Source organism: Oryctolagus cuniculus, chromosome X (assembly GCF_051225735.1).
Source record: "Oryctolagus cuniculus isolate XC-2025 breed Fujian yellow rabbit chromosome X, ASM5122573v1, whole genome shotgun sequence".
In the NCBI taxonomy this organism is placed as follows: Eukaryota; Metazoa; Chordata; class Mammalia; order Lagomorpha; family Leporidae; genus Oryctolagus; species Oryctolagus cuniculus.
The window spans coordinates 22461315-22484250 of NC_142888.1; the positions used below are offsets into that span (position 1 = coordinate 22461315).

General features: G+C 35.1%; 1 protein-coding gene across 1 annotated transcript in view; it reads left to right on the plus strand.

The window, feature by feature from the left end:
* CFAP47 (cilia and flagella associated protein 47) overlaps positions 1-22936 on the plus strand; it is a 375387-nt gene that overhangs the window by 311394 nt on the left and 41057 nt on the right. Inside the window, exons 60-62 of the mRNA XM_089324690.1 lie at positions 11758-11917; positions 13750-13844; positions 17783-17932. Coding sequence (XP_089180816.1) covers positions 11758-11917; positions 13750-13844; positions 17783-17932 — 405 coding nt within the window. The remainder of the gene's footprint in view (positions 1-11757; positions 11918-13749; positions 13845-17782; positions 17933-22936) is intronic.

Here is a 22936-nt window from a genome sequence, read left to right on the forward strand (position 1 = left end):
CCAAGCACTTGGGCCATTTTCCACTGTTTTCCTAGGCCACAGCAGAGAGCCGGATCAGAAGTGGAGCAGCCGGGTCTCGAACCGGCACCCACATGGGATGCTGGCACTGGAGGCAGTGTCTTTACCCACCATCCCACTGTGCCGGCCCCTCTGGGAAGTTATAAATAAGAATCTTTAAATTAGAACTAAAAAAATTCTGTCGCTATCTGATTAGATTAATACCATTCATAGTAAGAGTTCTTATAGAACTGTTGGATTTTGGAAGTTAATCCAATTTAATTGCTAAGTTTAGAATATTTTCTTATTCTTTAAAAATTGGGGGGGGGGGGGTGTGGAGGAGAGGGCTGGCACTTGGTACAGCAGGTTAATACCTTGGCCTGTAGCGCCGGTATCCCATATGGGCGCCAGTTCAGGACCTGGCTGCTCCACTTCTGCTCCAGCTCTCTGCTGTAGCCTGGGAAAGCAGCAGAAGATGGCCCAAGTTCTTGGGCCCCTGCACCCATGTGGGAGACCTGGAGGAAGCTCCTCACTCCTGGCTCCTGGCTCCTGGCTTCAGATCGGTGCAGCTCCGGCCCTTGCGGCCAATTGGGGAGTGAACCATCGGATGGAAGACCTCTCTCTCTCTGCCTCTCCTCTCTCTATGTAACTCTGACTTTCAAATAAATAAATAAATCTTAAAAATAAAATAAAAATTGGAATATTTTTCCTAGGTTTCAAAAATTACATAAGAAAAGCTTAGAATAAAGTTAAAATTATATCTATTTTTTACTAGTTTGGGAACCAAACAGGATATGAGTTAGGGAGAGAGATTTTGAAAAATAAAATATATCCTTTCTAATTTTATTGGTATAATGATATCTTTGTTATGCTGGGATCAAATAGCAAAATGCCTCTCTTGAAGGAAACAATAAAATATGCCTAAAAAATAGGGCACTTATCAACACTGATAAGACATAGAAGAAATAAGAACATCCATATTCAGAAGACATAGAAGAAATAAGAACAAAAAGATCACTGGAATATAAAACAGCATCAAGAAAAAGAAATAATAAAGAAAGCTTGGAGTGATAGTAAATATGTGACAGCATTAGCATGTTTGTGTTATTTTTGAGAAACATGATTTTTTAGACTTAGTATTTTCATTTTAATTTTTAGAGTCTGATAAGCTAAAGTATGTTCTAAACCAGGCATTGTTACTTGTCTGGCACATTCTAAAAAAAAAAAAAAAAAAACAAGAATTATTCTTTTATGCTATACAAACATTAAATTTCACATAATATTTCATTTTTATTGAAAAAATACAATCTGAACCTCCAATTCCAGATAAACATTTATTTTCAGTTAATGAGATTCATTATAATATTCTATCATCTCTAATTTGTATTAATTTAAAGTAAAAAAATGTAGAAAACACAAAGTATGTGTGATAAGAAGAGTTTAAAATGAAAATCATTATGACTCTGTCAAATGTAATTGGAGCTCTAATTTATAAAGCAAAAATTCAACTACACCTGAACTAAAATTTTTACCTTTTTTTCTTTTAGCTGACATGTCAACATATATTTAAGTTTAAAAGTAAGATCAAATAGATATGACTTGTGATATTTCTATGAGTAGTTAGAAAATAACTGTCTACTGTCACCATCTCTTGGTAAAGTCAAAATGTAATCTTATAGAGATTAAATTTACATTTTTCTGTTATCTCATAAAGGGAAAAAGATGAATGCATTTTATAAAAATATTCATTTTTGGATTTCCCTGTTTTGATAGGGCACAACTACTCATTACTTTTTGCCACTTTCATTCTTCTAAATTCTGTTAGTTGTAGTGGATGGAGGTAGGAAATACATTCTCCCCATTCTACATTTCTGTTTTTAGACCATTCTCCTAAAAAAATTCTGGGTCTGGTGTCTATGCCATTTAACGAAATAGCTCAGGTTCCAACACTATATTTGTTAAAATCCTTGCTGACTTTGATATCCCCATAGCTGATTTTTTCCATAACTGGCTTGCTTTCCCCCAGTTATCATATTCTTTATTCAACCTTAGCCATGCCAATGTTCATACTCCAGACTAAGCCATTTCCAATAACCTCAATTGCTCTATAACCTCAATTTCAAGAATCCTATTCCCTTACTGCCACCTCCTGTCTTTCAAATGAATTCCCTGTAGCATTCTCTTCTGGCAATTGTTCAAAACTTATCCTTCTCATGTTTTCACTTTACCACATCACTTCGCTGGTCCATAGTGCACACTCTCATCTCCATTGCTTTCCTCCCTAGCCCTTCCTCAGCCTTACTTGACACATGACACACTTGTCAGTAGCAAACATTTGAAGTAGCCTTGTAAAATTTCAGGAAAAAGTCTAAGTTGAATAAAGAACCTAATGGAAATTATAGAACTTATTAAATACAATAAGTTAAATAAACTTCTTATTGGATGGATTCAAGAATGGAAAGGAGGTGACTGATTCAGTGAAGGTAAAGACAGATCAACAGCATTTACATAATGTAAACAACAGGAAAAACATAGACTTTTAAAACTTGAACAGAGTTCCAGAGGTTTGTAAGAAAATAACAGTGAACTAACATTTGTACTGTCGGAGTTCCAGAGGGAAAGGAGAGAGTAGGCCTGAAAAATTACTTAAAGAAATAATGTCTGAAAACTTGCTGAACTTGATAAAATATATAACCCTTCAGATTCAAGACACTGAGTAAACTCCAGTCTGTTTAAAGCAAAAGAAATCCATGGCAAGACACATCATCATTAACTTCTGAAAACTAACAACAAACAATCCTTGAAAGCAGCCAGACAGAAATAGTACATTACTTATACAGAAGCACTGATTCAAATGGCAGGATATTTCTCATCTAAAACCACGGAGGCCAGAAAGAAGTGGCACACATTTTTCAAGTACTGAAAATAAATAACTGTAAACTGTGAATTCTGTATCCAGATAATATATCCTTTAAGAATGAAGGAAAAATGTACAGACATTCTCAGACAAAGGAAAAAAAGTCAATTTATTACCGGCAAACTAGCCCTTAAAGAATTGCTAAAGAATGTTCTCTAAAGAAATAGGAAATAATACAATAAGAAAGATTGGAACTTCAGAAAGGAAATAACATCAGCATGGATAAAAATAAGGACTAATATAATAGACTATACTGCTTCTCTGGAGTCTCTTAAATAATTGATGCTTGAACTAAAAATGACAGCACTCTGCGACATTATATATGTTTGTGTGTGTGTATATATAGAGAGAGATAAAAGTTTTAAGACTGTTGTATTTAATGTGTAAAGAGTATAACATGATCTAAATGGAAGTAAAGTGTATTGACTGTATTTTCCTATTTTCTGTGTTCTTGAATGCCCTGGAGTCTGAGGCCTTAGAGGAAGGATGGTTATCAGGTAGAAGGGGCAGGGCGTTTGAAGTGCAGATACTGGGCTGCACCTGGAAGGTTATAGGGATGACTTTGCGATGCAGATGCTGGACCTTGGTGTCAACTCCTTAGGCCTTTGTCACACACACATAAACTCATATCTGAATTCCTACCTAACAATGCCATCATTATCTTGCTAGGAATTGTACTTCTATGGAAGTCTGACAGGCAATAGGCACAAACCTCAACATAGAAAATGTATAACCAATCAGATCATAAAAATCATTTTTGCATCTTAAAAACAGAATTACAATCTAGTAGCAGACATTATAATTTTCATTATTTGCATCAAGCACACTAAGAAAATTTGATTTATGCAGTAATCCAGATTTGGAAGGCTCTCAAAGCTAGTAAGTCTCAAAATCGAAAGACTCAGTTCAAACTGGGTGGCCATAATAAGATCTTAGATCATTGTAAAAGTAATAATCCATTTAATCTGAGTGTTTTCACCCAAAACTGTGGGCCAGATCTAAGCAGAGTTAAGGTGACTACTCAAACATTCTAAAATAGATGATTATTAACTCCTTTAAGACTCTTAACCAATCATGACTCAATAAAGACAACGGAAAACACAGGAAGACTGCCCCCAGAGACACATCAAATCCTCATTACTAGGTTAGTTACAAAGAAAAATCTTAGTTAAAGGTGAAGTGGGAGATTAATTTTCATTCCAGGTCCTTGTTATGCACAAACAGATGCCTTCATAGTGCTGACACAAATAAGGTAAATTTTATTAAGAAGGTGAGAAAGCACACACACACACACACACACACACGTGAGCCACAGTGCCCACACAGAAAGATACCTGTCATGATTGGACAGTGGGTCAGAAGGAGAAATGGTTGGAGAGGAGAAACCGAGTACTCCAGTACCTCCTCCAATGGGGGTCTCTGGTGGGAGAGAACCTTCCAGCAACTGCTTTTATGAGGTGGTGGTAGGATAGAGGTGCCTCTACAGACATGAAACCACCTAGGAGTTTTATGGTACCTCCGTAAATCCCACATGGAGTTCAATATGCATATTTTCATAGTGTCTTCCCTCCCCGCCCCAATTCCTGGTAAAGTAGATACATCCCAGGAAAGGGGTTGTTTTGATTGACAAGTAGGAGGATGGAAGACAGAATTACACATGACAGGGAGAGGAGTGGGATGGCTTGCAGGTACCTCCAGCTCTGTAGATCTTAAATTAGTTGCCTGCCTATTCTATATCAAAAAAAATTAACACGTGACATCAACCTATGAGCCCATTACTCAGGACAGTTAAATACAGCAAGGAACAAAGAGGTAGAGAATCAGATAATCCTGCTATCTGGACTTATAAGATATAGGAGATAACTTTAAAATTATTTCCTTCTAATCTCATTCAACCTAATTTCTCACAACATTCAACTTCCACAAACCTTCTACAATATACTTATTCCTTCAGTTCCTCTTTCTATATATATATATATATATATAAAATTCTTAAAAAATTCTTTAAAAATTCTTAAAATATATATATATATAAAATTCTTAACCTTCCTCATTCTCATGCTTATAGCTTCCTCCACAACTTTCTCTCCTACCTACTAGTTCATGCAATTTGCATCCTAAAATAGCCCTCTAGCACGTCTAAATTCAGAGAAAAACATCTTTTAAAGGAATATATTCTATGAATTGGAAAATGTCTTCAAGAACTCAGTGATTAGTGACACTTAATTGTGTGTGTTTCTGATAGCATAAAGCATGCCCATGTCTCCAGATAATTGTCAGGAGAGTTTATTAAATTATGTTGGCAGCTGAGTGTGGTGTTGCATTTTTAAATAAAGCTTTCCTTCCTATTAAGTCAAATGACCAATTTTCCACCCAACTGAACTCAGGTTCCAATCATATAGATTTCTAATTATGATTTATAGCAGAAAGCAGATGGATTTCCTAGCTCTCACTGAACCTATTGTATAAAACACAAGGCTATAGCTCTTGTTAGGCAAAGATGCCTGAATGCCTGTCCTTCAAAAAAATCTGTATAACTTGGAATTTACCTCTTTATGCTACCAGAATGTTTCTGTGAAAGTAATAGCAATTAAACATATTAAATAGTTTGTGAATGACTGGCTTTGTGAAATGGAACACAGGGAATAGTGTCATTTCTCTTTTCTGTCATTTTATTCAGTTTTTAGATTCAGAAATACAGGCAAATATCATTAAAAAGAACATACAAATACATACTGTGAGGTTATAGAATGCCAAACCTTTGAATGAGGCTTATTAGTAGATGGATGCATAGATGATAGAGAGAAAGAGAGACAGAGAAATAGGTATATTGTAGTAACTGGTAAACTTTGAAGGGACATGGTTTCCTTTCAGTGAAATTTGCTGCAGGATCATTTCCTAGAGTGAATTGAAATCTGATGACTACCAGTGAAATCCAACACTTCCTCCCCTTCTCACTTCTGATAATCTTTCTTTCTATCTCATTAAGAATTTAGAGGCAAAATAGAGTCAATTTGGTTCTTTCATTACATGAATAGCCTAATTTTATCTGAATCCATGTGCCTTGCCTTTCCCTCAATTATATTGGAAACGCTCTCCTTATTCTTAAGACCAGCCCTCTGGTCAACTATGTGGAGCTTTCTAGTTCTCCTCTGTGTCTTCTATAACAAATACATAATGGTTATTCCTGTAAGCATATGCATGCTACAATAGCTCTTTATCCCTTACCCTATCAGTTGCCATCCCATTTCTCTGATCCTTCTTGATAACCAAATTGAAAGACTGTCACATGTACTTATTGCCCTCACTTCTTATACCATTAACATTTGAATCTATGATAATCTAGCTTTATTCTCCATTATTCTACTGATACTGCTCATTTATTTCATCAGTAAACAAACATTGCCAAAACTAATCATCCAAATGAAATTCTCACCTTGCTTATCCCATGAACTCTACTTGGCATAGTTGATGTCTCACTGTTTTGGAAACAGTTGGCCATCAGAACATCAATTCTCCCTTGATTCTCCTATTTCTATAGTAAGCTCTGCTCATTAGAGATTCAAGGCTCAGTCTTCTCCTATTTCCTATCCTGATAAAATCTCATTTGGTGACACATGAGATGTCTACTTCCAAATTGATAGCCTCAGCCTGGACCTCTTCTCTAAATCTAGACTCATCTGTTATCTCAATATTGCTAGTTTAGATTTCTATGTTGCTTCTCAAACTTCCTAAGGCACTCTGCTCAAGTCAGAGAAGCCTTCCAGGAGCACCCTATATTAATATCCATATCACTCTCTACTCCTTTCACTTAACACTACATATACATACATATATATATATAATACTATATTATATTATAGCTACTTCTTCTACTCTCTTTTCCTAACACATTCTGGAATTCATTACTCAGGAAAGCAGGAGATTTGTTTTCTTCACTATTTTACCCCCAGACTTATTATAATGCATAAGTATCATCTGAAGGATCATGTGAAAGAATAAAATAGTGTAGAATAAAATAATATTGTAGAAAATGGAATTATTTGCATATACCTTTGCCATGACAAAACCTTGGTGCCTACAAGTATATAAGCTTTCCTTTTCATAAGAGAAAAATCTCATGTAGAAATTTAAATAACTTTCTCAGCGTCCTAGAGCTTAAGTTTCTCAGATTCCCAGACGCAGTGAATAGTGGAACAGAGATTTAAAGTCCTATTAGTATAGTGTAGGGAAAAGAAGACATGGTGATGGATCAGTAAGATTTATTAGTTGTAGTAATAGTAATACCAGTAGTAGATGACATTATTTTATCTTAGCATTTCTTATCAGTAATTTTAGTTGAACTTTTTTCTTTTTTAAATATTTATTTATTTATTTGAAGGCAGAATTATAGACAGAGAGAGAGAGAGAGATTTTTGTATCTGCTAGTTCACTCCCCAAATAGCTGCAGGCCAAAAGCCAGAAGCCTGAACTCCATCTGAGGCTCCCACATGGGTGGCGAGAGCCCATGCACTTGGGTCATCTTCTGCTGTCTTCCCAGGAGCATTAACAGGAATTTGGATGGGATGTGGCACAGCTGGGACTGGAACCGGTGCTCATACGGTATGGTGGTATTGGAGGTGCCAGTTTAACCGACTGCACCACAATGCTGGGTTCCTTAATTGAAATTAAAATTAGCTACTTTACAAGAAAATTACTCAGTTCTTTAACATAATTTTTATAATTTCAGTAATTTATAAGGAAAAATATATAATTGAACTAGGTAGGAAAGACCATACAGATATTTTATTCCAGGGGTGAGCATTGTGGCTCAGTGAGGTACGCCACTGCTTGGGATGCCTGCATCCTGTATCAAAGTGCCTGATTTGAGACCTGGCTACCCTGCTTCTGATCCCTGCTAATGTGCTTGGGAAGGCATCAGATGATGCTCCAAGGCTTTGGTTCCTTGCCATCCACATGAGAGACTCAGATGGTGTTCCCAACTCCTGGCTTCATCCTGGCCATGCCTCAACTGTTGTGGGCATTTGAGGAATGAACCAGTGGATGGAAGAGATAGTCTCTCTCTCTCTCTCTCTCTCTCTCTCTCTCTCTCTTCTTCAAATGAATAAATACATCTTTTTTTAAGTTTCTAAAAAATATTATTTTAGGAAAAAATATAAGCACAAAACATAACACGCATTATCAAAACACATTTCCTTCTTATAAAGCCTAGAAATCAGTTTGATAAAGGAATATAAAATACATAGTGTACTGAAAGGGATTTTATTACAGTAATTTAAGGCTTATTTTAAATGGCAAAATCTTTGCAGATGGAACTAAGAGGCCTGGTGCCTATGCCAGGAGATATTTCTGTATTGAAAAATCAAAAGAGGGTGAGCATTGTGGCACAGCAGGTTAAGTTGCCAGTTATGAAGCCCACATCCCAAAGATATTCTAAACACTCATGTAGCTTTAGCATGAAACACTTCTTACTCATCCCTGACAGTGGTTATATAGCTTGTATTTTTCCCAGTTGCACAGAGGAATAATATGAACTTCCACTTAATGCTTACATTTTCTGTACTAGTCCCTCTGATAGTGTCTTCTTTGGACTAACTCTACATGAGATGAAAGAGTAAAACAATAATAGTGTCTAATCCTTCGGGAGTAAAATTCACCTAAATGCCCTTGTCCATATTCAATCGATGCCTCCATTCAGTCAGGGAATTGTAAGTAAGGAAGAATGTTTCATCCCTAACCTTCCCATCATTTTAGCAACCAAACAGCAGTTTAGGTAAGTTTCTCTCTCTGCACTATCTTTAGTGAGCCTGGCTTCGAATCTCAATAAGTAAATTTAATGACATCTATCCCACACCCATTGGGATAAAATAGAAAAGATAATATCGTGTATTCATTTACTCAGCCTGCCATAAGAAAATATAACAGATGGGGTGACTTTAACAAACAAAATGTGTCTCTCACAATTGAAGGTCACGGTGTCAGAAGGTGTGGTTCCTTCTGAGGCCTCTCTTCTTGGCTTATAGATGGTCACCTTCTTTCTCTGGGCTAACAGCACGTTTTTTCAGTGCACATGTTCCTGATGTCTACCTCTGTGTCCAAATTGGCTCTTCTTATAAGAACAACAGTCATATTGGGCTGGGGCCTGACATGATAACCTTTTTTAAATTAATCATCTCATTAAAGCCCTGTTTCCAATACAGTCACCTTCTGAAGTACTGCAGGACAGGGCTTTAACATATGAATTTTGGGAGGAGACAATTCCATCTGTAGCATCTCAGAATAAGCAATTAAAGGACTCTAATGAAAGCCACCATATTAACAGTACTGTTCCACTTTTTTTGTAATTTGAGGACTTTTTTAAAAAATCAATTACTGAGCCGGCGCCGTGGCTCAATAGGCTAATCCTCCACCTTGCAGCGCCGGCACACCGGGTTCTAGTCCCCGTCGGGGCGCCGGATTCTGTCCCGGTTGCCCCTCTTCCAGGCCAGCTCTCTGCTATGGCCAGGGAGTGCAGTGGAGGATGGCCCAGGTGCTTGGGCCCTGCACCCCATGGGAGACCAGGAAAAGCACCTGGATCCTGGCTCCTGCCATCGGATCAGCAAGGTGCGCCGGCTGCAGCGGCGGCCATTGGAGGGTGAACCAACGGCAAAGGAAGACCTTTCTCTCTCTCTCTCTCACTGTCCACTCTGCCTGTCAAAAAATAAAAATAAAAAAAAAAAGTTTTATTCATTAAAAAAAATCAATTACTGAAAATACAAAGTATTCAGATGGAAAACAAACTTGATGTGTGAAAACAGCTAATGAAAAGTCTTGCTTTTGATTAATTGATAGTTTATAAGTAAAAACTTATATTATATTCTTATTTAAACTAAACCACTAGAACAAAAGTAATAGCATGGCTTAGGGTACTAGCATATTTCTTAGTGTCTCTATGATTGCCTGACAGGCCATTTCTAATGCCATACTAAGTATTATAAATTGTGCACTGTGGAGCAGAAATTTAATACCACTAAAGCGATTAAAAATGAATCTCCCAGGATGAAATCCATTCATTGCTAAAATGAGGGTTATGTTAAGTTTATTCTCTTGAGAAGATTTTCTTTGTAAAAGACAAGAAACCCAATACCCATTAAAACAGTGTACAACCTCTATATTCAAACAGGATATTAGTGAGTAAAAATTTCTAACATCTTTCATCAGAAGAACAAGCAAAATAGCTGTTTTAAATGTGCACTGAAAAAATTTGGATGCTAATTGAAATTGTGGGGTAGCAAATTTCCAAAGAAAATCAATAATAATAAAATGAATGTCATTTTTAAACAGTTTTCAGATATTACATGTATTATCAGGGTTTATAAACACAAACAATGTACACCTTTCTCACAAAATGTATAAATGCATAAAATAAATTATATAAAGCTACATGGCCATCTTATGGTATAATATTGATTTTTAAAGGAAATATATTTGTTTTAACTGTCTATTTCATACAACAGTGATTCAATAAAATATAGTGTTCATAAAGAAAAAGTCAAAATAATAGAAATTGTTTGTATATCTTAGTAAATAACATACTTTCAATGGGACTTTGGGCAAGTTATTTAATCAAGCTGTCTCAATCTCAATCTCATCTCTAAATTGAGAAACATGAATAACACTTAATATATGACATTTAAATGATATATTACTTAGAAAATACCTAGCACAGTACCTATCAAGTAGTCAGTAATCAATAAACACTATTGACAACTTTCTCAAGCAATAAATTTTAAAAATTGAAAACTTAAAATAATTTTTGAAATGCTCTGTAAGGGGGCCATTTTATATTTCCATTCTTGATTTTCTTAATAGTTTAGTATTCTCATTTGAGGAAAAAATAGATTTGATTGCTATAAGTTTTATAATAAAAATAAAGAGTGCATTCTATAATCTCTTATTAACTTATAAAGAAGTACATAGTGTTGCTCTTCAAAACAAAAGTAGACACATATAGCTTGGAAACTGCCACTGTTATAAAGGGCCTGAAACACCACTCTACCAACCGCACAATACTTGGTCAAAAGGTAGTCTTTTTGTTGATTGTTTGTGTGTTTGTTTGTTTCATAGTGTAGTCTCAGGACCATCTGCTTCTGGATCTCATGAGGTGCTACTTAAGCAAGCAGCTTCCTGGGCTTCAGTTGAAGCTGAATAAATCAGAATCCCTAGGGTTAGAGTTCAACAAGCTGCATATATAACAAGTTTCTCAGGCAGTTACTATGTTTTGTAAGGTTGGAAAATACTAATACATCAGAACACTGATAAATACTGTCAATTTTTCTGTCTTCTGGTTTTCACAGTCGGGAGGCTCCTTTCTTTCACACATAGCTGATTCTGGCTTTCCCCTTGGATGAGTTAGATCAATGAACAATTTTTCCTGCCAGCAATTTTAGAGCACAAGCAGGGAGCTGGATCTGTTAGGCTCTAGAACACAATAAACACAAAATGAAAGGACCAAAATTTACTGTACCTTCTCCTCTGTAAAATATGGCAAGACTTGAAAAGACTCATGGGTTTTATGATTCTTTCATCACTCTGGGAAACACCAGCCATTACCTCCAATATTTCCCTAGTCTTTCCAATGCCCTAAAGAGAAACTTCTTACCTCGGGATAAAATATGGTTTTTAATAAGATTATTGACATTTGAGGAAAAATAGTAAAGGAAATTTAGCATAATGTATTGTTCATTCAAAAGCAATTTTGAAAAATTGATGATCAATAAGACAATTAGGTGATTACTTTCTGCTTTTAAAATTATATTCTGTAAGTATTTATTGCATTTAAGTTAATTTTGCATGTTTTACAGGAGTTTCATTGCCTCCTCAAGGAATTATAGATATCCCATTATTTTTTATGCCACAAATTATGAAATTACACAAAACAATGATCATTATTCAGATGAAGAAAGCTAATAGAAAAAATTGGTCTATAGACAATTTTGATGAATTGGATGAAAACACAAAAAGGTAATATTAAATAAAGACATTGAGGGAGAATGATATTTCATTTTTGACTGGCACTGTTGTGATAAGTTTCTTTTATACTTATATATATATGTACATATATACGTGTGTGTGTGTGTATGGAAAAATCTCATGATTTCATATACTCTAAAATTGCTGAACTTTGTATGTTCAGAGGAGTAAAACTTATTTGGTATATGGATATGATTTATGTAATTACTGATTAAAAGTCCTGAGTGATGAACAAATTTAATCTGAAGTATCATTATTAATATATTGGTCAGAGACATACAAAGGGACTCTTGATTAACCATAACAACAAAAAAAGTGACTGGTGAGACAAATGATCAACATCCAGAGGAAATCCTTGATCAGCTTGTTTGGGCAAAGTATAGGACTTGTGGTTATAGCATTCACTAAATGATGATATTTTGCCTGATGAATATAATATCCTGAAAAGATATTGCTATGACTAGGAGACATCACGCTGTTGCCAGGATGCAGGTAATTTGCACCCTTTCAGCCTAGCTGGAATTTAACCAAACTTCAATAATGGTGCAGAGTTTAAATGTTGTATCCATGCTTATAGTTTAATTAAATAATGGTCCAGAAATACTCATTAAAAATAAACTCTTACTTTGTCTTACATGTGTGTATTTTTACTTACATTTTAAGAAATTCTTTACCATGGTACCATTGGTATTCATTCTTTTTTTAAAAAAAATATTTATTACAAGGAGGCAGAGAGAGAGAAACAGAGAGACAGAGAGACAGAGATCCTCCATCTGCTGTTTCACTCCTCAAATAGTTGCAATGGCTGGAGATGTGCTAATCCAAAGCCGGGAGCCAGGAGCTTCTTCAGGGTCTCCATGCAGGCGCAGCGGCCCAAGGACTTGGGTCATTTCCTACTGCTTATCCCAGGCCATAGCAGAGAGCTGGAACAGAAGTGGAGCCAGGACTCAAACTGGTGCCCATATGGGATGCCAGCACTGTAGGCGGCAGCTTTACCCACTACGCCACAGTGTCAACCCCATTAGTATTCATTCTATCATGCATTTCACCACACTTACTCTCAAGGTTTGCTAAAATAATATGTGAGTCCCAATGCAAAATGAGAGTGAGAATATCCTTGTTCAAAATTTACTAAGAATTTCAAGATATTTATAGTAGTTAAGAAACATAGAACCCTTCTAACTATGCTATGGGGTCTTATGTGATTCCACATGTCACAGACACAACTGGCCCTGTTTGCAGTGTCCTGCATTCTATTTTAACAAAAATATGCCATCTTCTACACTGATCAGAAATATTTTATAGAACTGTCATATTCCTAGTGTTGTATGATGGGCCCAGACTATTTGGACGTATCCTCTTTCTTTGACCTTGGAAGCTCCCAAAAGTGAATTCCTCATCACTTTCCACAGTCTTGTACTTCAGGGTATTTTTTTTGCTGTTATTTGCTTTCCCTGTCTGGTTTGGAATATATAGCTCATGAAGACTTTATTATCACTCATTAATACTAGTCAAGTCACATCAAAAAGTACCAAAGTAATATTTTAAAAATAGGGAAAAAAGCTCTTATATTTTAACTTTACATCTCATAATGATTTTAATATGGTTTTCTTTGTGCTGATTTTCCAGGGTTTCCTCTGAAACGTTTGTTAAATCAACATTTTCAAAAACCATTTTTATTTCATCATTTTCTCTTTGCCAAATTTTAAATCACTAAATTAAATTACTAAAATGCTATTAAATTAATAAAGAGTGAACTCTTTAAGGCTAATATTGAAAGTTTTCTCTTTTTGCTCACTCTTATTATTTTAATTTCTGTTTAGAAATTTGGGAATATATACCAAAGAAATCCCAGCAATACACTGGATATACCCTATTATTGGACTCCCACAGGCGCCACTTCCGAAAGGTCCTCAAAGTAAGTATATTCTAGAGTCAGAAAACACCAAAATTCCAAGGCACTTTAGACATCTTATAACCCCATTTCTTCTTTACATGGATACAAAATTTGAGGTCCAGTTAAAATAAGTAGTGAAGTAACCTCCACTGCATTTGAGAGTGCTGGAAGAGAAACTCATTCTCCCAACAATCAGCGCAATGACTAATCCACAAAACCTAACTATTTCATATCTTCTTCCTGTTGGTGAAGATACTAGACTCACGTTGAAATGAAATTATGTCAGACCCCTTTACCCATTGAGCCCTGCACTAGATGTGTAAGATCTCTAAGATTCCAAAGTACTTTTGTTTTCAGTTCACAACTAATCATCACATTTCAGCTTTTATCTAACTCTTTCTCATGCTAATTCATCCATTTAGTTGTTTTTGACCAAAACATTTATGATATTCCTCTAAATCAGTTGAAATACAAAGTAGGTTTTTTTTTGTTTTTTGTTTTGTTTTGTTTTGTTTTGTTTTGTTTGACAAGCAGAGTTAGACAGTGAGAGAGAGAGACAGAGAGAAAGGTCTTCCTTTTCCGTTGGTTCACCCCCCAAATGGCCACCACAGCCGGTGCGCTGAGCCAATCCGAAGCCTGGAGCCAGGTGCTTCTCCTGGTCTCCCATGGGGTGCAGGGCCCAAGCACCTGGGCCATCCTCCACTGCCTTCCTGGGCCACAGCAGAGAGCTGAACTGGAAGAGGAGCACCCGGGACAGAATCCGGTGCCCCAGCTGGGACTAGAACCCAGAGTGCCAGTGCCACATGCGAATGATTAGCATAGTGAGCCCTGGCGTGGGCCAAAATATAAAGAAGTTTTCAAGGAGATTTACTTTTCCAAGTTACACACAACATAAATCCCTGCCTTTAAATGTCTTTCTTTTTTCTCAGCGTCTCTATGTTCAACAGACTTCTCTCAAGTTTCTGTGTATTCTCTCTCCACAAGTACTCTTCTCCCTTTTTCTGCATTTCTTGATTTTCCCATCTTCTTCCCAGAATCAGCCTAATAAATGAAATTCTGCTTAGACAACTGTACAGTGAAATTTAATGTTCCAACCGTTACTAGGCTCTAGATGTAGTTCACAACTCAGATGCACAGAATTGCTCTGCAAAGCAAAGGGTCTCCCTCTTTGAGCAAACCAGATGAGTTAAAAGAATTCTTGAAATTTCTGAATTTTCCATTTTCTTCCCATAATAATCATTTCAACTAAAAAGAATTATACTTCCACCAGTACAAATTTTGTCACTACACTCAGAAAGAGGGGAAAACTAGTAAATTTTGTTTGTAAATAGATGATTTCCCTATTTACATTGGAAAGCCAAGACTACATGTATGGCCTTGTATAGTTTAGTATTAACTAGAGTAAAAATCCACATATATAGTCTTACCTTTGACAATAAATATCATTTGTTTTGCTTGAAGCATTTTTATTCTTGAGTTAAAAACTAGCAACACATACATAAATATTTCACATATACTAAAGTGTCTTCACAATGCTTCACAAATATGTCAAAACATTTCTTTTATTTCCTTCTAGGAGAGAGCTGATTTTGTACTTTCCATAGAGCTGAACTATTTAAAATTTAAAATATGCAGTCATTTGATCAAAGTGATGTAATAAAGCCTAGACACTACTCTGTTGGAATTCTAATAGTCATGTTGTTTGTGCCTACTGCAGAAATGGTTTTGTTTTTCCCAGATTAAAGATTTAAAGCAGAATTCTTCAGTCTAAAATAAAGCCTTTGATAATCTAAAAATATAAATTTCTTACACATTCTTATTCAAAGAAAGTTAAACAAGTTTCTGAACATTTTCCTTTGAGTCTCTTTTCTGAGCAATTACCTGATTTTTAAAGTAGATGTGAGTTCTGTAAATTGCCTCTGTGAAATTAGCATATTTTAGTAGTAACATCAGTATCCTGAATTAGACTTATATTAGTTATTAAATAATTTTACTCAAAATATAGAATCTGTGCTGGTATTATATTTCTCTATAATGCCCTTGAGAAGCAAGTGGGTATAATTTTATGAATACATATTATTTACTTTCTGTACAGTCTATCTTCATATTTTATTTAATAACTCATCAGACATAACCTACTGTTTTCTCACTCAGCTGTATCACTGTCAAAGTTTATTATTTCTTTTCTTTTTTATGTATGTCACTCAAGTTATTCCCAAGCTCAGGATACTTTTGTTCTGTGAGCCACTTTTTCTCTTTGTGAATTCTTATTTATTACTGCCCAGTGGGGCAGATAATTGGAAAAGGACCCACTGCTTCTCACAAAAAACAATGGAATGTGAATCCATTGTGACTGAGTGATCCTTGCATTGCCAAGGCAATAATTTCCCAACAATTTATAGGACAAAACCAATGACATGATATTAATTATAGTTTTGATCACTCTAATTTCCAATTTAATGCTTTGAGACTGAAGCTAATTATAAAAGCTTGTAATTTTTCTTAGCCATTTTAAACCTTTTATTTTATATCTAACTTGTACTTTTATTCTACATTTAGCATATTTATTCTGTCTAAAATATTAAATTTGTGAATTTTATAATTAGTTCATTATAATACTTTACATTAAAAGTATCATATGCATTATAAAAATGCATAAATCTGATGGTTTTATCTAATTTTATATGAAAATAATATATTTATGGGAGTATATTGCATATATACATTATATGCACCACTTAATGCTTTTCAGAAACTTTTAAAAACATTATGATTCCTCTTTTATCTTACATTCAATTTATATTCGTTAGGCATTTAACTTGGTAAAAGTCCAACAACTGATATTTTGGGGATGCAAGATGCATGTTGCGGTATAGCAGTTTAACCATCATTTGGGATGCCTACATCCCATATCTGAGTGGGTTCCCAGTTCAAACCCCGCCTCCACCTCTACTTTCAATACAGCTTGGAAGGCAGCAAATGATGGCTCAAGTACCAACTCCCTGCCACTGATGTAGGAGACTCTAATGCAGTTCCTAGCCTCTGGCTTCAGCCTTTCCCAGGCCTGGCTGCTGCAAGCATTTAAGGATTGAATCAGCAAATGGAAGATTTCTCTGTCTCTTCCTCTGTTGCTCTGCCTTTCCAATAAATCATAGAAAAAATAATAAATAATATATTTAGAACAAATAATATTCTTATTTATGTGGATTGAAGTACACGTGGCCTCATAGTATTATGGATATAATGTCAAAGGAATGCATGAATACATTCTTTATATAATTAGTAATCATACACAATAATAATATTTTGAAGGCTCAAAAGAACACTGATAACTTTACACACATGAAATAGGAAAATATAGTAATTTAAATGTATATAAATATTTAATGCTATATACTATTAATATTTGATCACATTTAATCCTAATTTTAAATAACTCATTGCAATTTTATTTTTAGCTATTAAAAGGTATATTTTATAAATTTAGACATAACTAAAAATGAATTTTAAATGTTGTAACTAAATAATTTAAATATCAATTTTAAGATATCTAATACATAATCAATTTGAAGATATTTTAAAATGTTCTCAAAGAATAAATTATAACATTTATTTTTTAAAAAGTATTTGAAGGCATTTAGTGTATTATCATAAAAGTATTATCATATTGAACAGAAAGATTTTAAAAAGTTAGAAATTGCCACCTAGTTATTGATAAAACTATGTCAGCATTTAAACCAATTTCTACACACAAATATAAACTTTTATAATGTACTATGTGTCTTACAGATTTATCTTTTGATATGCTATTTTTACATGTTAATCTCCTTATTTGCTTCCAAAATGTCAATATGTATAGATATTGCGTGTATGAGTATATGTTAAGGCCAAGTGCAATGACAAATTAACTTATGCCAATGGAAGTAGTCAAATTAACTGGAAAATTTTATGTCTTGTAGTTACCATAAAATGTCAGTCGAGGAAATGGATAGAAGAAACAGTAGAAGTAACACTGATTGGTAATTTTTTTGGACTAGCTCCTACCCCAGACTTGGAATTTTTAGTGATTCCGAAAAAAAAGCCATGTAACTTCTATGGAGATTGCCAAGGTAAGAGAACCACAATCATGAACATAAAAAATGATAATATATATAAACTCAGTCTTCTTGAATTGCAAGTAGCTGATTGTTCTATTATATGAAGATCTCTTTTTTCATTTCCAATATAGCATTCAAATTAGTGCTTAAGGAGTGGTTAGTTGTTATATTTATTGTCTTCACATAGTTGTTAGCTAAAAATTGACAATTATGGTTATTACTGGTTTTATAAGACATAGGTTATGATTCTGTCAACAATGAGAAAAAAATGACAGTAACATACTTTCCTCTTCCTTTCAGTTTAATTTCTTCATTCTCTTTTTCTGATTTAAGGAATATGATTAAAGTCATTACTAGGAGGTTTAAATTTAGAAATAAAACCTTGAATCTTTTTGTTGTTGTTGTTGGTTGCTTGTTTAGTTAAATCAATAGAAAAAGTGACATTGATATAATACTCAGGTAAAATCTGTATTATAAACTGTATTGTATGCATTTATATTACATTCCGACTTTTCATATAAAATTGTATCTCATTTCTTACAAGTCAAACAATTTAAAATATGTTACAGGTTGAGTATCCCTAATCTGAAAATTCAGTATCTGAAATGCTCCAAAATCTTAAACTTTTTGAGTGCCAACATGATGCCACAAGTGGAAAATTTCACACCTGACCTCATGTGATAGGTTGCATTCAAAATACAGGCACTCTGAAAATACTATATAAAATTACCTTTGAGCTGTATGTCTGAATTATATATGAAATATAAATGAATGTGGTGTTTAGATTTGAGTCTCATCCCCAAGAAACCTAATTATATATATGAAAATATTGCAAAATCCAGTAGTAACCAAAAATCCGAAACACTTCTCATTCTAAGCATTTTGGATAAGTGATACTCAAACTTTGCGTAAACTCTCCAAATATGTGGTGGGTCACTTGAAATAAATAATGTAACACTGAGTAACGTCAGCAATATAGCAGAGAGGGGAGCTGTGGAGCCCCCTTTCACCCACAGGCATGTCAATGCCACAGCGATCTATAGACAAATTCTCTTTGTGAGACCACAGAAACTAAATGAAAGATTCTTAATGTGGAAGCAGATGCACCAAAGCCACTAGGGACGTTCAGGACACCCTCTTGTCAGAAATCCTTCCTCAGCACAGGGTCCTCTCATGACATTGGTCTTACAATGATTTCATGGATATAACACCAAACGCATACACAATAAAATAAAAAAAGAAATGAATGGAAATGTAACAAACTCAAAAACTTCACAGCAAAGGAAACAATCAACAAGTGGGAAAAGGCAGCCATCAAACTGTGCTAAGGGGTTAATCTCTGAAATCCATAAAAAAAAAAAAACTCCTACAACTCAATAATTTAAAAAAATCTAATAACCTAATTTAAAATAGACTAAAGACTTGAATAAATGTTTCTGCAAAGAAAGTAGCCAGTCAGGAACTATATCTGAAAATGCTAAACGTCACTAGTCTAAGGGCAATACAATTCAAAACCACAATGAGGCATCACCTCATACCTGTCAGCATAGCTATTATTTTTTTTTTAAGTAAAGAACAAATATTGGCAAGACTAAACAAAAATTTGGTGAGAATGTAAGTTGGTACACCTACTACAGAAGACAGTATGATGGCTCCTTTAAAAATGAAAATCAGAACTACAATATGATCTAGCAATTCCACTTGTGGATACTTATCTAAAACAATTGAAATCATGATCTCACAGAGATATCTGTTACTCACATGTTCATTGAAAGTAGTCAAAACAGTCAAGATATGGAAACAACCTAAATATCCATCAGCAGATGAATGAGCAAAGAAAACTCTATGTGTGTGTGTGTGTGTGTGTGTGTGTAAAGGAGTAGTATTTAACCATTAAGAAAATAGTATTTCTATAATAGGTAAAAACATGATGAACCTGGAGAATATTATACTAATTGAAATAAGCCAATCACAGGAAGACTGATACTATATAATACTGTTTAAGTTGTGAATTTTAAATAGTCAAACTCATAGAAACAGAGTGGGGTGGTGGTTTCAGTGTCTGCAGGCAATGGAAAGTGTTTTTCAGTGGGTATAATGTTTCAATGGTGCAAAATGAATAATTTCTAGAGATCTGTAGATATCATACTGCCTATGGTTAACAATATTGCATTGCACCATTAAATACTTATTAAAATGGTAGATATGCAACACTAAGCATAAAGTAAGATAAAAATGCTTGTACATAGGAACCCTTTTAATATGACTTGCTAATTTAAATTGCATAAGCTGTACTCTTAGCAGGTTGCAAACTAAAGAAACTGTAATTCTAATATTATAAATCAACTAAAATGTATTAAAAAATTAACTTCATCCTAAATAATCAGGGGCTTAAGAAAGCTACCACATCACTTTTGGAACTTTGAAACTTGTATTAAGTAAGCAATCTTCTCAAATAACTCTTGAAAATATGACTTTTGATATGGCACTTATTGTGCTGCTTAATTTCCTTTAATGACAGAAAAGAATGTTTAATATTGAAAATAACTATATGGAAGGTTTATGGGCTCATCTTCACCTTTATTTCTCTTTAAAATATCTTTTTTTATCTGATCAATGTGACCAAACTCAATAAGCTCATCTATTTTTTATTAAATATATTTTAATTTGTGATTCTTCTTTTTTGTTCTCCTGAGCTGTTACTATACATAAGGAGACTAGATAAACCCCCTCTCGTCTTCAACATTTTCTCTGTCTCCTTGGTGCCTGAATAATTGTAAACTGACCTCATCCTCTCCTTAAAGGCATATGCAGTAACTTGGTTCCTTTCCCTGCCCGTATTCCAAGAGCATAACCAATGCTTGCACTCTGTCTTCCTACTTGCCCCTCCTTCCCTATGTATTGTGTTATGAAGACACAAATCTGACCAGAAAGTCTGAATTCCATTTGTCTTTGCTATAGACAAAATAATGCCTGCTCCTTCCCCTTCATGTGTAATTTAATTACAGTTTACACAGCACATTAAATAATGTCCAAAACAGTTTTGTTCTCTATTCAATTTTTCTTGCTTCCTACTATCTCTTAAATCCTTTATGGTGGAAATTAAAGTACTAATGTCTGGCTTGGACCCTGCTAGGGATTTAGGAGTGAAAATCAATCACTGAATTATCTTCTCACATCTAAGTTTAAAGCCAACTGAGAATCAAATATAGAAATAGGCAGGGAGCTGGCCCTGTGGCGTAGCCGGTAAAGCCCCACCAGCAGTGCCGACATCCCATATGGGTGCTGGTTTGTGTCCCAGCTACTTCATTTCTGATCCAGCTCTCTGCTATGGCCTGGGAAAACAGTGAAGGATGGCCCAAGTCCTTGGGTCCCTGCACCCACATGGGAGACCCAGAAGAAGCTCCTGGCTCCTGGCTTCAGATCGGCGCAGCCCTGGCCATTGCGGCCAATTGGGAAGCGAACCAGCGGATGAAAGACCTCTCTCTGTGTAACTCTGACTTTCAAATAAATAAATAAGTCTTTTAAAAAAAGAAATAGATAGAAATAAATTATGTTAGCTTTGTTAATTCTAAAGGTGAATTGGAAAGTTGACTAGGATCTTTGGACCTATTTGGGCTTATGTCTTCCACCATGAGTGAGTTCATGCCAAACTGGACAGTTGTAGATTTTCTGCAGGGACAAACAACCCATACAACGAGGGAGAAAACAGTGTGAATCTTGAACTCAAGACATTAGGAAAAAAAGAAAAGGGTCTGCCTATCTGCTCATCTGCCATGTTTTCCCTAAAAGTCACTGATCAGATATGTTGCTTTCATCCTATGGCAAGTCATGATGGAAGAGGCGGATTGAAGCTGAGATTATTTTTCCCTATGTTATTCCCTTCCTTTCCCTTCCCATGTTTTTCCCTTCTTCCCTGACATAGGCCTCTTTAAGTAAACTTGATACATAGAAGGTAATAATCCTAAGATTCTCTTCCCATCAGCCTCTTTCTTTTTTTTTTTACTTTATTAAAATACTGAGTTTATTTCACATGTATGTTTTTGTCTCCCCACCATTTCCGTCTGACCACCACTACTACACTGCCCTGTCATAACATTTCATACATACTTAAAACCAAGCAAAGGGTGGTATTCCCTCTTTAAAAACTAAGCAGGCATTTTGGACAACACATTGGCCTAGACATTTATCAAACATGGTAGGGAAAGTTCTCACTCTGCATGATAAAAAGGACAGCCAGCTACCACTGTTACAGAAATGAAATAAGATGGAAAATTTTAACAAACTGTTTAAACTATTTTCTTAAGGAAACTTCTTTCACTGCCAAAGATCTTGAATAGCCTCTTGGTCAGTCATCAGAAGCAACATAATTGATGAATTTGTCTTCCACTTTGGGAAGAGACCATCACCTTTTTCTATACTTGCATGGTTGCCTTAATGTCTTCTACAGAACTAGGTCCTTTTGGTATTTTTAGGAGATGTTTCCTGTTTCTTGAAGGATTTTTGACCTTTTGATCTTGATGTTGATGGTTTTGGGTCTTTTCCATTCTGGCTTGATTTTTGTGCTTTTTTGGCTGGGGTATCATGTATGGCTTTCTTCATTGGCTTTTTTCTTCAGTTTCCTCATCATCAGAATCATCGTCATCATCTTCATCATCATCAACATCCTCTCTTTATCTTTATCATATCTGTGTCTTGAGTCCAACAAAACTACCAAACCTTGTAAAATGAAAAGACAAGGACCTCTCTGCTGTGTCCACTCCGATTCATCACTTTAATATCTTTATCATTTAACAACAGTGGAGCAAGCATATTTGCTACCAGGTATTATTGTCCAACCCCAGAGATGATAAAAAAATATAGCAAGACATAGACTCTGTTGTTAAGGGAATCAAAACATTATCTATCCTGTCGCTCCCCCTCTTCGTGGAGGAGCGACACTGAACCCTGCCTAGGCTTCATATCTGAGTCACGGCACCATTATGTCGCTCCCCCTCTTCGTGGAGGAGCGACACT